Here is a 15743-nt window from a genome sequence, read left to right on the forward strand (position 1 = left end):
GTTCTGTGCTTTTTGTTCTTGACAGGTAATGAAAGCAAACAAAATACATTAGTCTGTCTTCTCAGGCACATATGACATTAGTTGGTTTAGTCATTCTGGCAGCCTTCCCCAGAATACATAATAATTCATCAATGGAGTGGTGGGGAAAGTCTCTCTCTCTCTCTCTCTCTCTCTCTCTCTCTCTCTCTCTCTCTCCCCACCATTTTCAAGCGAGTAAGTTTTTCTTCTGCAGTAAAATCTTTTAGAAAGTCTTCTTGAGCAGGTCTAAATGATCATGATGAAACAGACGGACGAGGCAAATGCTATGGCTGTTAGTAACAGCTGCTTTCCACACAGTTTGCTGCTGAAAAATAGTGCCAGGAGCTTGGGCACTATGAAATTCATTCTACTGATGGTCTCATATTGTCCCTGGTTGGCACTCTGCTTCCAGACATGAAAACTAGTTGTAATTCAGTTAATGGTTTTGCGGTGCTTAGTGCAGACAATGTTCCAGCCAAAGGTTTCCTAGCTGCATCCTGGTTATTTTCCTGCCTTTCCTCTTTTATTATTGCAGTTTTTCATTGTTATTTCTTAAGGAATCAATTCCGTGTTTATCCACTCATTAAAATTGATTTCTTTAAAAACTCACCACCACATTGACTTTTTTCATTTTATCTGCAGACATTGAGAAGTAGAGAGAAGCAGGGTAGTCTTCACCTTACACAACCCCAACTATTTCACAATCCTATAATCATGGCTCGCTCACATAGAGAGAAACCATATTTCAAAAAATATTAATACAATAATGTGCCTGCTCCACTTACCTTTTGGGTCCATAATCAGAGGTTTATTCTAAAAACAACTCCACTATTTATTTTCAATAACTGGTGACCATGTACTTCGATAATATGACATCAGATTCCTTTTAAAGACGCAACTATAATTTGGCACAAACTAAAATTGCAATATAACCATACCTGCTCAGAACATTGGTAATTGTCAAAGCTGATGCTGAATGCTGTTATTTTTATTCCATTTCAGGAAAGGAAATAACAGCTGAGACCTTCATGGAGAAATTGGATAATGGGGCTTTGCTCTGTCGGCTAGCGGAGACTTTACAAGAGAAATTTAAAGAAAACTGCATTGAGGTCAACAAGATTGGAAAGGTAAATGTTGGTTAAATCATGAGACAGCAGGAACAATCATTTCTTTGAAAAAGTTTAATAGCCTTCAATATTTCTAGCTACAATGACCCACCTTTAATGTTTTATCTTTACTCGTCGTCTTTCTTCTTCCCTCTCATCACCCACTAAAATGATCGTGGCAGCATTGATACAAACAACTTTAGTCAAGGCACAACTCAGTTTCAAGCCACAATTTAGGGGCTGAAAAACAATGTCATTCCCACACTAGACATTTAGTGCTACACTTCGTTCACTCCCTTTTTAATGGGGCATCTCCATAACTTAGAATTAAATCAGAGCCATCCTGTGTTACCCCTCCCATCTTTTCTTCAGACTGAAGAAAATCTAACTTTTTCATTGAGCTACTAATATCCCCAGGTGTGGTTCACCTTAGCACTAGAGTACCCAATGTGGTAAACCCCCCCCCCCAAATCAAGGCCTGCTGCCCCTTCCTCTTTCCTTCTTTCGGGTCTTTGGTTACCTGGTAGGGGATGCATACTTTTTTTTGTCCCCCCCCCCAGTGTAGTTAGTGGGTGGCTCCCTAGACCAGACGGATGGGAGGTTGTCTGCTATTTATGGGATTACAATTCCTCTAAAGGAGTGGGTATGCAACTTGGGGGATACTTCTGGGTCCATTGCTGTCACTTGAGGCTCAAGTGGCCTTGTGGGCAGGGAGTGCTTTCCATCAGACCAAGGGTCATAGACTCAATAATTGACAGGTGGCAAATCTCTGAGGATTCAGACTCTCTAAGAATTTCTAGACCTATTGCTGGGATCCTTTTACATGGAAATGCAAGGAGCTGAATACAGAAGCTTCTACATGAAAACATATGGAGCTATGGTCCTCCTTTAGCATCTCATTCACTGCATGTCAAGCTATGCCTAATGACACTTTCCGACTGTCACTATTTTTTGAGCTATAGTCCTGCTAAGGCCTTTGATCACAGGAAAAAAGAATGAAGTGAATTGATGAGTTACACAACAAAGTCCATCATAGTTTAATAGTAACAACAATAATAATAATTTATTATTTATACCCTGCCCATCTGGGTGGGTTTCCCCAGGCACTCTGGGCGGCTTCCAACAAAACACTAAATTACAATAACCTATTAAACATTAAAAGCTTCCCTTAACAGGGCTGCCTTCAGATGTCTTCTAAATGTTTGGTAGTTATTTTTCTCTTTGACATCTGGTGGGAGGGCATTCCACAGGGCGGGTGCCACTACTGAGAAGGCCCTCCGCCTGGTTCCCTGTACCTTGGCTTCTCGCAGTGAGGGAACTGCCAGAAGGCCCTCGGCGCTGGACCTCAGTGTCCGGGCAGAATGATGGAGGTAGAGACGCTCCTTCAGGTAATGACTTCATCTTGCCCTCCTGGAACTTTGCCCTCTTGGGACTTTGCATCCCATGCTGGAATATGACAATGCTGAGTTCACATTTCCCTTTTCACTGGAGTCATTTGGATTTCACAGAGTCCTTTTCTTTCACCGTGGTCTGTGGGAGTCATGTGAATGAGATTAGAAAACCTCACTCCAAAGCTATGCAGTGTGTGTGTGTGTTATTTCACATTCTGTAGCGTAAGAGTGCAAAGAAATGGCAGCGTAATGGCCTTTGTGTCGTTGCCAATTGTTACGGAGGCATCCCCTCCCCACCCCCTGGTTTCACACTGTAATTCCCTGTGTAGAAAGTCTCAGGCAGCAGACTCCACAACTGGAAAATGTGGGCCTCGGTGCCAAGAACGTTATCCGAGAATAAGAGTGCATGAAATTCGGCATAGTATGGATTCCATATTACCCCCTTGAACCATTAGCCTCTGCCGCATTCGTAATATACGTGCTGTCATGGAGCCATGAGGCTGTGCAGGGATTGAGAAGCATAGTATGGCTTTCATCCAGCTGCTACCTTAAAGATGGCTTTTTGCGGCAGGCAGCTGGGCCTCTTAGACACTTCAGCTGCTATTAAAATAGATAAAGCACTCTGGATATATATATATATATATATATATATATATATAGGTGTGGGCTGATACAAAAAGTGAAACAGCTGCCAGAGGAACTGTGCTGGAGACAGCAGCCAGGCTGCAACTGAGTGAGGGGGCGGCTGTCAGTGTATGAGAAGGCCAGAGCAGGGAGAGAATATTACAAGTCAGTATTTTCATAAGCTTGAAGGAGTATGGGTGATTTCTGCATACTGTGTCAGGGCTGAAAAAATTCTCCCTGAGAAATATCCTGTTAGTCACTGGCTTTTCTATATCCCTGCCCCCCAATCAATTAAAGCACTACCGCTGAACCTCCTGAAAGCATTCCTTAAAAACAGTAATGGAAGTTCTCTGTGTATGGCCAAGTCACACAGCTTTGGATGCAAAAGAATAAGCTATTAGGCATGCACATTGGATCTCATTGATGGGTATCTGCTCCTCATTGATGAGTAGGCCAAGGAGGAGATGTCTTTTAATTATATGGGGAAAGAAACGCACAGTGAGATTTACTGGGATGAATCAAGACGGCAGGCTCCCATGCTGGAGGTTATGTGATTCAGCTCATAAACAGAAAGGGTGTGGGAAGCAGAGCTTGGGAAAATGAGATGTGAAATTGCACAAATTTGGGAATTGGCAGTGTCAGTGAACTCAAGAGCCCTTCAATCTGCCATTTCATGTACCTGGCATCAGAAAAAGGAACTGCTCTAGAGGTATTTGTTATGGTGAATCAGAGCACCTGGTACCCCAAAACAGTTCCATCGGAAATCAATGCAGTGATAATTAAAGCATTGCCTCAGTGGGGCCAGGGCAAAGCCTAGTCTCAAATCCTGGATGACTATCTCCAGTCAGTGTAGACACACTAAGATAGATGGACCAATGGTCTGACTCTGTTGTAGCCCACCTAGGAGAAGGAAAACTGCGATCCTAAACCTCCTCAGCAGGAGAAGAAAAGGCTAAGCAGTTAACCCTACACAAATCTGGAGTGGAGATGGCGCCTTGTCCACCTCCTTCTGGTCAACTTCCTGTGTTCTGCGATACCTATGACACAGTTCTTTGGAGACAAGGATCGCTGACATGAGTGTTTACCATATAATCAGGCCAACTATGTGGGAAGCTGGCGTGTACCTCAGTGGCGTGTGACTGAAGCCAAATGGAATTTATTTTCATGGCAAGTCAGCTGTAGTGTTGACATGATATTTGAATAGATCTTTATTGTTTCTAAATGCTGTGGTTGAGCTTTCAAGCGGCAGCGTTTTTAATATAGGTGTTCAGAACTAAAATATAAATAGGCGTTAGATGCTCAAGCTGCTATTTACCTTAACCAAATTGCTGTTTTCAGAACGAAGAAACACAATTATTAATATTTTCAAAGCAAATGTTAATTAGATTTAAAGACATAGCAATCTCTTAGGAGACAAACTAGCAAAAAATGAGTATTGCCTTCAGAAGTATAGAACTTTTAAGGCATTATATTTCCTTGCAAAAGCAAAAATTAAATTAGCAAAACATAGGATTTTCTCTTCCTTATTTGTCAATAAGCGTTCATGTGCTTTTGAACAGAAACAAAAGGTTGAGCTTTTCTAACGATTGCATTTGGTGAGTTTCTGCTTGTCGTAGAACAATTTCAAAGGTACTGCTGGAGGGTAAAGTGGCAATTCCGGGGAAAGTGAACATTCATTTTGCAAGAGTTGAAATCATGTTGACGATGTTCCCTAGAGGGTCAGAAGACCTGGTCTTTTGCCCTCTTGAAGACAGTGGAGTTGTGGAGGGCTTTGGTGACACTCATATTTCATCTTCGCAGTGACTCACTTGGAGTGACTAATGCTATAAGGTACTGGTGATGTCAGTCAGATAAGCACCATCTGGCATTAAGTGTGGTCCTGTATGGCTCCACCTTTGATTGCAAAGGAGAGAGAAAAATAGGCTTCCTTTGCATATTTCCTTTCTTGCTGACATGCTTTCAGAGGCCACGACAGCGTAGGGGTGCATCATTATCTGCTTCTCAAACTGATGGAATGCAAGAAAGTGTACTGGTCCTGTCAAACTCAATTTGAGCACTGCTGCCTCCATAGTAGAAAGCACTGGGAATAGTCTCCATCGAAGCATCAGTGTGCAAAGTTCCCGATAGCAAGACTATAAGGGTCCCATTGTGAACAATCTGGGACAACTGGGGAACTGGGAGTTCACATTAGGGGCATGAAATTTCCATGAGTCATGTGGCACATGTTTGGTTTTGTCTGCAAACATGCCTGGAGCTGCTTCTCTAGATAGACATTAAGGAATATTTTGCAAATACAAGCCCCCTTGTTAAGTACGTTCATGCAAGAGTTGTGTTTTTTCATGTCACTGGTGTCCAAAGTTTTTAGGCCAGACACCACAATGCCTTTTTTCTTAACTCAGAGTTCTCTGTACTGGGAAGCACCAATCCCTAACACCTTCTATCACAGAATGCTGATGTAAACCTTCTGAAACATCTGGTGTGTTTGGAACTGTTTGGAAACTACTGTCCTATGCTGCTATTCTGTCCTTTTGTTTGGCCAATTTACACATTAGAGCTGCCACATGAATCTTTTAATTTGTTGAATGTGGCTACCGAAATGCAAATGAATAAAAATCTATTATTTTATTATCTACCATGTTGTTAATTACATTATAATGCTAATTCTAATACTATCACCAACTGTCTGGGTGCTGGTACGAGTCATGCAGCTGGGCTGATTTGCTACATTTGCTACAGGCAGAGGGCCTTCTCGGTGGTGGTGCCTGCCCTGTGGAATGCCCTCCCATCAGATGTCAAAGAAATAAACAACTATCTGACTTTTAGAAGATATCTGAAGGCAGTCCTGTTTAGGGAATTTTTTAATGTCTGATGTTTTATTGTATTTTTAATATTTTGTTGGAAGCCGCCTTTCTTTTCTTTTCTTTTTTGGTAACTTGCAGTAGCGTGGGGAAAAAAGGCCTCAAGTACATGGCAAGCTAATACACCCAGATGGGGTGGATTAAAGCACCTTCCATATGGAGTGTATTGTATCTCCAGGGGAGGGACCACAGCTCTGAATCTTACAAGCAGAAGGTCCCACGTTTAATCCCAGTCTTCCCCCATGTTATTTTTTAAAGGGTCAGGTAGCAGGTAATGTGAAAGATGTGCCTAAGGCCTTGGAAAAGCATTGCTAGTTGTAAATCACAGGAGACAATACTGAGCTAGATGAACTAGTCAGATCTGACACAAAGCAGGCGGTTACAGTGGCTGAACCAGTAGCATGTAGACTGATCCTTAAAGCCTTGATTGTTCACTGTTTCTAAAACTTTGATAATTAAGACCGTCCTAAATATCACAAGAGCAGGCTACTGGCAAGATGTTGTCCCTTGCTGAAAGAGCTGCACTGGTTGCTGATCTGCTACTGGGTAAAGTTATTGTGTTAATTCACAAAGCCTGAAATAACAAGACCTCAAACTCCTTGAAGAATGGCCTGATTCCTTATGGTCCACCTTGATCACTGAAATTTCAATTCAGTTTGCATTTAAAGGTAAAGATACCTAATTCACCCTCCCCGAAACAGCCTAGGAACCGAAATGCAGCTACTCTTCAAAGTTTACATGTCTCTAAATTTTGCAGTGCAGTTCTGTAGCCAGGTAATGTGCACAGAAATGCACATTACAGGGCAAAGTGTGCATATAAATCAATATATTAGTGAAAGTCACATACAAAAATGCATTATATTAGGGGGAATTGCTTGCAAAGATACGTCTATCAAGAAAAATATGCACAAAAATCCTGATGAATTTTCCCGAGAACTCTTTTTTTAAAAAAAATGCAAACTGATGTAGAAATGTGAAGAACTGAATTTAAGACTGGAAAAAATAAATAATTGAGAGAAACTGAAATGGACTGATTCCCCCATCCCTCGCGGAGATGGGGCCCTCCATTTCAGCAGCATCCCACTTGCTTGAGGAAAGTTGAAAACTTTCACGGGACTTACTAATAACTAGGATAGGTTCAGGGCTGAGGATGTGGGATAGCTAAGTGGTTGACATTTCAGTTTAGCCATTCAACTCTTAAAAGGGCTCTTCGGTTCACTAACATGAAAATAATTGCAAAACATAGCCCAGGAATGTCCCTTCCCAGCGCTTCTCAACCCTACCAAAAAGCAACAAATAATACCTCTGTGTATGGATTTTTAGAACCATTAAAACAGCATAAAGAAAATGTAATCATTCCAACCTGGATGAGGCTTTAACAGTAGAGTGGATACGGAGGAATATAGCGATCATTTCTGAAGGGCCTGATTCCATTTTTTCCCTGCCTGTGAAACCTACCTGTGGGACGCCATGTGGTATTTGCATTATGACTAAATTTATATTCCAGCAGATTTAAGAGACAGGGAGATTCAGTGACAGTTATGTTAATAAATGCTGGGGATTTGTATAGTAGTAAATGGCTGGTTCTACCCATGTTATGGCTAATGACCTACTGCCCCCAAAACTGCAGGTTTATTATTATAGCAAGTGTGATTCTGTAAAAAAGTGACTCATATTGCAGGAGTCCATTTTGTAATTTTCTCCCAGTGGCTTGGATTTCATCTCCTTGCTCTCCAGGCCATATTTTACTTCTCCTGACAGATAGTTAATTTGAGAATTTCGCAGCTGTACAAACAAATTTAAAACGCCGAGGCATGTGTGGTATGCACAGAGCCCACGTTAGCTTGGAATTATTAAAGCAACTTTTTTTTCAGATTTAAAGTAAACTCAAATAACACGTGTGTTAATAGTTATCAGGATAATATTCAGGGCATTCTTCCAGCTCTCTCTGAAGAGGGATTGCCATTCTGGTGTGACTACGAATGGGTAATATTGGGCTCTGAAATAAAAGCATATCAAACAGAAGATGGGACAGTTTTGTATCTGTCAAAATGGGTATTTAAGAGCAGTTTTAATATGTAGGCACTCAAATGGTACAGTCCTCTCAGATGACAGTCTCATCTCAGAGGTATGTGTGTGATTGGAAGGGTGGAACTACTTATCTGACCTCCATTATTGCTGTTGCTGTGGTGTAGCAACAAGGGTGGGGAGGTGAGGTAGTGGCAAGGTTGGCATGGCGCAAACACACTGGTAGAAGCAATCTGGTGTATATGCTAGTGGTTTGCACCATGCTGACCTTACCATTTATTACCTTGCCTCCTCCTCACCCTCCTGTTACACCGCAGTGACGGGAGATCAGGTGAGTAGCCCTGCCCCACCAACCACTACTGTGTGAGGATGAGATCGTGAATGCAATGTGAACAGAGGGTGCAAAGAGAGAAACAAATATGCCCTGAATGAGGACTGGCACCAATGAGTGGCCCTGTGTATGCAGACAAACACAGGAAAGCACATTCAGCCAGGGAATACAACTAGGAGAGGAGGACAAAATTGTAGACAGGTGACACTGGAACTGTAGTTGTCAGCAGCAGTACCTTCCAAGGCCCACAGCTGTTTTTAACTAGCTGTGGTGTCGATTTTTGTGGAGAGAGAAAAGGGCATACATTTGCAGGGTGTCCCAGAAACAGAAAGTAATAGTTGGGTATATATTTATTTTTTAATGCTCTTTCACATCAAAAATTTTTTCCTCCATGTAATAAATCTATGCTGTAAGGAACAAGCTAAGCCAGAACCCTTTTACCTCCTCAACATGGAGGGATATTAATTCCCCCCCCCAAAAAATGGGCAACCTGCCAGTATTGTGGGCAGATTTAGTCACATTAAAGGAGTGCTACCAAGAGTGTCTGCAAGTTTGAATTGGTGCTCCATTCTCAGCTTGAATTCAGTTTAGATTGTACTTAATAATAGCCCTGCAGCATAGGCTCTTGCACTGGCGGAGGAAGAGGAGTGCGGGGGGAGCGCACCGCTCCCGGCAGCGTGAACCCCAGGGTGCCATCGCGGCTGCCCTCCGGTGGCACGCCCTGCCCTCAGGACGTGCTCCTTGCCCCCAGGACACGTGCCAGCCCCGCCTCCGCCTGCTCTCCACCACTGGGCTCTTGACTAGCATACAAATTTTCTCTAGGAAAGTTTCAGCCACGCATTTCATAGGTGTAGGTGAAATAGAAGTTACTGGCCTGCAATCAGCATTCAAAAGCCTGGACACCACATTTTGGACCAACTGAACAGACAAGTGTCCGATTCGATGTCACTTTTGTCATGGGAGCTCAGCAGGCTTCAATGAACGTGGGCTCAGATCTGGAATATGCACACAGAAAATAATGCATTTGAGCATGTGCTTTCTTGCATGGCTGAGTAAAAACTAGCCCCCCCCCAAAAAAAAAGAGATTTGCTGGTGAAGTTGCATATCTGGATATGAATGCACACTGCAATACTCATCAAGTTCCTACTGACTTCAAGAGATGTATCTGACGTAGAACGGATCTGTATCACAAACAAAGCATAACTAGACTTGGATCAGGGCCAGTATTTACATTTTGGCTCATATTGTCTGAGAAAGTATAATCCATGCTTCACTTACCTCCTGACTGGATTAATGTCCTTTATGTGAAGCTGCCTTTGAAGAGAGTCCAGAAGCGTCAACTGGTCCAAAATGTGGTGGCCAGACTTCTGTCTGTTCTTTTTTTTAATATCAGCTCTGTTGGCTTCCTGGTTTAATCCAAAGTGCTGGTTCTACCATTTAAATACTTAAATGGCTTAGGATAAGAATGTAAGAAAAGCCCCCCAAAAGCACCTGAGCACAATAGTGCTCCCTTCGCTTAAAATTCCCAGAAACTGTTATGTAAAAGGCATGCTGTCTCTGGCAGTAGAGGTACAACATAGTCACCTAAAGCCTTATCCAAAATGAATTTGTCTAATCTTTTCTAAAGCCATCCGAACTGGTGGCCATCATTGCATCTTGTGGCAGTGAATTAAACTCTGTGCTTCATGAAGAGGTATTTTCTTTCGTCCATTGTGAATCTCCCAACATTTAGATTCATTGGATGGCTTCAAATGAGAAAAGGAGAAAAAGAAGAAAAACTTCTCCATATGCACTTTCTCCACCCCATGTATAATTTATCAGATTACCTTAGGGACCCCTTGCTCCCAAATAAACCAGTCCTGGGATGAAATCATTGTGGGATGCCTTGTTCTCAGTGCAAGAGAGCATGGCCTTTTATGTGATGGTCCTGGAACTCTGGAATACATTCCCAGTTCAGGTGCATCAGGATTAAGGCTTCCTCTTTGTACATCTTTAAGATACCAAGGACACCTTTATTTTGATGGGCTTTTAATGTGCAGTTCATAGTTTCATTGCTCCCTCTTTTGATGTGTAAGATCCTTTGCCTTTCCTTGGCTATATGGTCAATTTTTAGAAATTGCTGTTTGTTATACTTGAAGTGTTATGATTATATTTCATGGCTTAACAATTATGCTGCTCTGGGGCATTTAACTGATAGATATACTCAGTTTATACTAAAGGGAATTTTTAATGTAACTCATCTGTGCTGCTTTGTGTTCCTGGATTTTGTTTTGGTAGTTTTTTATATCATATATTTTTAGGGTGCTGTAAACCACGTGTCAATTTTTCTTTGAAATATGCAGTGTATATATTACTTAAATGAATGAATGAATTTCATTTAATATTACAGTAATAGATCCTTAAAGACAGCATTATACATTGACAAACACATTAAACTAGAGTTTCTTGAACTTTTTCATTCTTAGCACTATCATGAAAACCTTGTCTCTTTCGCCTTTCTCAGAAGCATTGAGCATAAGCATGGTATATCTTGTATACTTTTTATTTGACTGCTTTGCTGCTAATGTATGGTTTGAATTGGGAAGATGTAACCCTGTGTTAACATGTGTTAATCCATCTGGACAGGATTATTTTCACATGACTATAAAGCTGCTTGGGAGAGGATCACTAGTATCCTTGTCTGGGCTGTCAACAATATCTTACACCCATGTTTCAGAGACTCTAAAAAATCAGTACCTAATTTAGAGCAGGCAGAATGAAATAGACTTCATCTGCAACAGCAACTAGGTCTTGCATCCAAGTAGCTAACTCTAGCTAGTGAGCGGCAGAAACCTGATAAGTGACAAGAAATGCACAATTACAAGGTAAGTGCTTTAAGTGGGGTATCAAACATCACTCCATGGTGCAGGACATGCAAAGAGGGGGGCACATGTAGCACACCCATTTTGCATGCAGAAGGATCCAAGTTCAATCCCTGTTATTGCCAGGTAAGGTAGAGAAAGAGCTTGCTCAAGATCCTGGAGATTTATTGCTTTATTCCATATAGAGCCAGAGCAGCAAACGTGGTGCCCTCCAAATGTTTCTGGACTAGAGTTCACATCATCCCAGACCATTGACCAGATTGGTTGATGCTGATGGGAATTATAATGGAACACTCTACAAAGGCTACTCCTGGTATAGACAGCACCAAGTAGACAGCTACCTGGATTAATGGTCTGGCATGTATCTGGAGTGGCAGGGGTTTCGGGAGAGGAGCCTCTGACTATGAATATAGGTGATCCTGATCCTGTGGTGGACTTTCAAAGGAATGCAGACATCAGACCAAACTGCTGAAAAGCCCCATAGAGGCCCCTTGTACCTCCTGTAACAAAGCTCATTCTAATGTAACCTTGCAAACTGTAAACTTGCTCCTTTTGGATGTTCCCCATTGAGAACAGTTTGAACTTCAACTCATGAGCAGATGCCTTCAACTCATGAGCAGTTCCTCCATGGCACCTATGTCTTTCCTAGACTGAGTCGTACTTCTTTGGCTCTATTTCCTCAAGCACTGCTTCAGCACTTCAAACCATATCATCTGATGAAAAACAATTAGAGTTGGGTTTCATGTGAGCATTGGTGACACCTCATTCCTGATCTCCTTAGATGACCTCACTCAGTAGCTTCATAGTAGATGTTGAGCAACAGGGGGACAAAATGGAACCCTGTGGGATCCCACAGCATAAATGTCTTGGAGCCAGTTGAAAGTCTTCCCTTGACCTTTTGGAACTAACCATTCAGGATTGCATGGGGGAAAGAATCACACTTATGCTATTTCCCCAATCCAGACTCTCACCCAGCCTAAATCCAGTCCCCTTTGCATGATCTCACCTTTCTCATGTGGTTCCTCCCTTCCCATGTTTTGAGAGGTGGGCAATACAGTTTGTGTCATGGGGAAGCAGCTCCACTGATACTGCTGTTGTAAGAATTGTTAGTTTGTGATGATGATGGTTGAAGTGTTACTTGGCCACAACCTATACCTTTGACCAAAGCTCTGTGCTAACTGATTCCAGGCTTTTGTGACTCTTCTATAGATACATAAGTAATATTGCTCCATGAAATCCTAGAAGTACTTCATTTTCTCCATGATTTATCACCTCACCATCCCAGACACTTGTGGAGTGGAATGATCTGTTCTATATTAAGAGGGAAAGAGAGATATATTGTTTTAATTGTCAATAGAAGGAGTTGGGATTCCCATTTGTACTAGAGACACGATAATACATCACTGTCATATTATTTCTTAAAAGTGCTTTAAAATCACTTGGATAGCTTTATAACTGCTTAGTGTGTTGTAATGGGAGATTGCATGGGAGCGCAGGGAACCTACATTACTGGATGATGTTACAGCTTCTGGGCATAAATGTATGAGTATGGTTTGGTTTATGGAAATTCCTTTGAAATTATGCATGCCATTAAACAACTGATTAGTAGATCTTAGGAACAGATGCACCTAGTTACATTAGCTCTGATGGGCTAGTGTAATTTTGAATTTTAATTAAAAAAACAGATATTGGGAAGAACTTAGGCTAGATAGAGCACTTCAAAATGTTACCTTGATGAGGTTCACTTGCTTAGTTTTGCATTTATACTTGCGATACATTCAGGGCCAGTCCTACCATTAGGTTGAATGAGGCAATCACCCACCCTCTGGATTTGGTATGGCAGACGCCCAAAAGGAACCTCTAGCATTGTGTGTACCTGCCTTGTAGCCCGTTCTAATCTGACTGATACATGCTAATCTTTTACAAGTCTGGGGGAAATAGATGAGTCTATGGGCCAAATCAGATGTGGATATCAGAGAATTCATGATCAACCTTCATTTCTCTCTATATAGGTATGTAGGTTAATGCTCCCCCCCCTTCCTGTTTTTCTGATGAAAATCATCTCACCTCTGAAAGTGCTGCTTGCACCGCTGGAGAAAACAGGAAAGTATGTTGGTGCCTCTCCCAGCACAACAGTCCCAAGCAGATGAGCTGTACAAATCTACAACAGGATCAGAACAGAACCAAACTAGCCAGACAACAGGAGAGGGAGAAAGACAATGGCTTGTTGTATCATATGTGTTCATGCTACAAACAATCACAGCTCTGTAGGCATGATGAGTGTGCGCAGAGAAGCTGACCTTCAGAATTTCAGACACCGAGTTAAGGCCAGTTTGGAAATTTGGCTCTGTCTGTTAACATTCCAACATGTTTTTCAAATCATGGAGCCATTTATATATATATATGTATTTTTTAAAAAACCCTTTATCCAGCTTTGAATTCCCAAAATCTCAGCAGCTTCTTTGTGGTTTCTGATTGGAAGAGTTACAGAAAAAAAATTAGAATCTTTATCGCAGAGGCAAAAATGAAACATTTTCAGAGGAGTGTCAAACTTAACTTCAGGAATTCATGAATGAAATCCCTTGTGAACATTTTGGGTGACAGCATCAACATCTCTGAACATCTGTCAGTCTGAAAAATGACAGCAAAGGCAATATTAAATTTTTAAAAAGGAAATTCTTTCTTTAGATTATCTAAATTGCTATCCTGGGGTATTTGCTTGACACTTGGCTCATAAAAGGTAAAGCACCATTTGGAACTAATTTTGCAGAAGAGTTCAGGGGAAAATGGTACATTTTGAAGAATTGCATAGCGTGAGGCTGACCATTAAGAAGCAGGGAGAAACAAAGAGAGACAAGATAAGTTGAATATGACAACACATTCCATGTGGTCCTGACTGCTGCTTGGAATTTGCACGGATTTTTACATTTATTACTCATATTGCAGTGTGGAGCTGTCTGCATTATTCTTTAATGGTCAGATGTTGATACTTTCCAAATAATGACCTTGTTCATTATTTGGGGAAGTTGGCATAACTGATGGTAGTTCTCTACCATGCATGCAAATAGTCTTTCAAACTTTTCTGACTCAAGACCCCCACCTTTAATGCCAGATTGCAATATGAGACCCTTTCATCTTTCTATCTTCTCCCTCTTTCCTCTACGATCTTCTATTTTTATCCTTAGAATTTCATTCAAATGTCTTTAACAACTACAAACTCTGGTATAATCCACCATAGATCAGGGAAGAAACCAGCGGAAGGTCACAATCCATCAGTTTGAGACCAAAGGTTTACGGAAGGGAAGGGAACTTACTTATTGTATTTCTGCCACTATCTCTGACCATTGGTCATGCTGGCTGGGGCTGATGGGGGCTGGGGTCCCACACCACCCAGGCCACTTTTGCCATCCCTGGCTTACCGTAATAGGTCAAAGGGTTGGAAAGCACACTCTGCTTTCAAGGCTGAACTGGTGATTTAGAGCAGTGTTTCCCAATGTTTTGCCAACCATGGCCCCCTTCCGATCTTGTTTCCTTCCTGTGCCCCCCCCCCTGGGTGTAGTCAAGGAGGGGCAGGGGGGCAGCTGCCACCCATAAGTAAAAATCAGTAAAAATCAATACATATTTGAGGTTCTGCCCCCCCTAAAAAAGGCCTGCCTCCTAACAAAAATCCTGGCTATGCCCATGCCTCTCCATTCTACTAGTAGAAAGGTAGCTATTTAAATGTTTTGTATGTAAATAGAACAGATTTTATTTATAATGTTTATAATTTATACAAAATACAATTGCATAAAATGATAGGAACAGAATGAAATATTGTTGAAGCAGAAAAACATAGAATCATGGAGCTGGAAGGGACCCAAAGGATCATCTTTCTAGTGCAACCCCCTGCAATGTAGGAAACTCAGCTAAAGCATTAGAAACCTCCAAGGAAGGAGAGCCCAGAACCTCCAGAGGGAGAACCATCTTTCATGTATTATAAAAAGGAAACAACACTTATTTGACTCATTATTTGACACAGAGGGGGAAACCTACAGAAACAGTTCAAAAGGCGCACAGGGAGTACTGTATATATGGGACCAGTTACAGATGGGTAGCCGTGTTGGTCTGCCATAGTCGAAATAAAAAAATTCCTTCCTGTAGCACCTTAAAGACCAACTAAGTTAGTTCTTGGTATAAGCTTTCGTGTGCATGCGTGTGCATGCACACGAAAGCTTATACCAAGAACTAACTTAGTTGGTCTTTAAGGTGCTACAGGAAGGAATTTTTTTATTTTGTATATATGGGAGAATTTTAAAAGACAAGTAGTCCTCATTGACCTGGTGCAAAAAGATCTTGTCATCTGGAGGAACCCTGGCTGCCTAGATAAAACACATCCTTACCTGGGAGTAAGGCCCACTGAACTAGTGTGACTTACTTCTGAGTAGGCATTACTAGATGCAAGTCAGCAGCACCAGACAACCCCGCTTGACTATGCGCTGGGGTGGATTTCAACCCACACCTTGCAGAGCCAAGTCAATGCTGCCAAC

General features: G+C 41.7%; 1 protein-coding gene across 7 annotated transcripts in view; it reads left to right on the top strand.

Moving 5' to 3' along the window:
* The window catches only part of GAS2 (growth arrest specific 2), a 127593-nt gene that overhangs the window by 29147 nt on the left and 82703 nt on the right, over window positions 1-15743 (top strand). For all 7 annotated transcript variants that reach the window (XM_080983978.1, XM_080983981.1, XM_080983977.1 and 4 more), the window contains one exon: window positions 1021-1145. In XM_080983978.1, coding sequence (XP_080840104.1) covers window positions 1021-1145 — 125 coding nt within the window. The remainder of the gene's footprint in view (window positions 1-1020; window positions 1146-15743) is intronic.

The sequence above is a fragment of the Podarcis pityusensis genome, assembly GCF_964106645.2.
Source record: "Podarcis pityusensis genome assembly, chromosome: 1".
In the NCBI taxonomy this organism is placed as follows: domain Eukaryota; kingdom Metazoa; phylum Chordata; class Lepidosauria; order Squamata; family Lacertidae; genus Podarcis; species Podarcis pityusensis.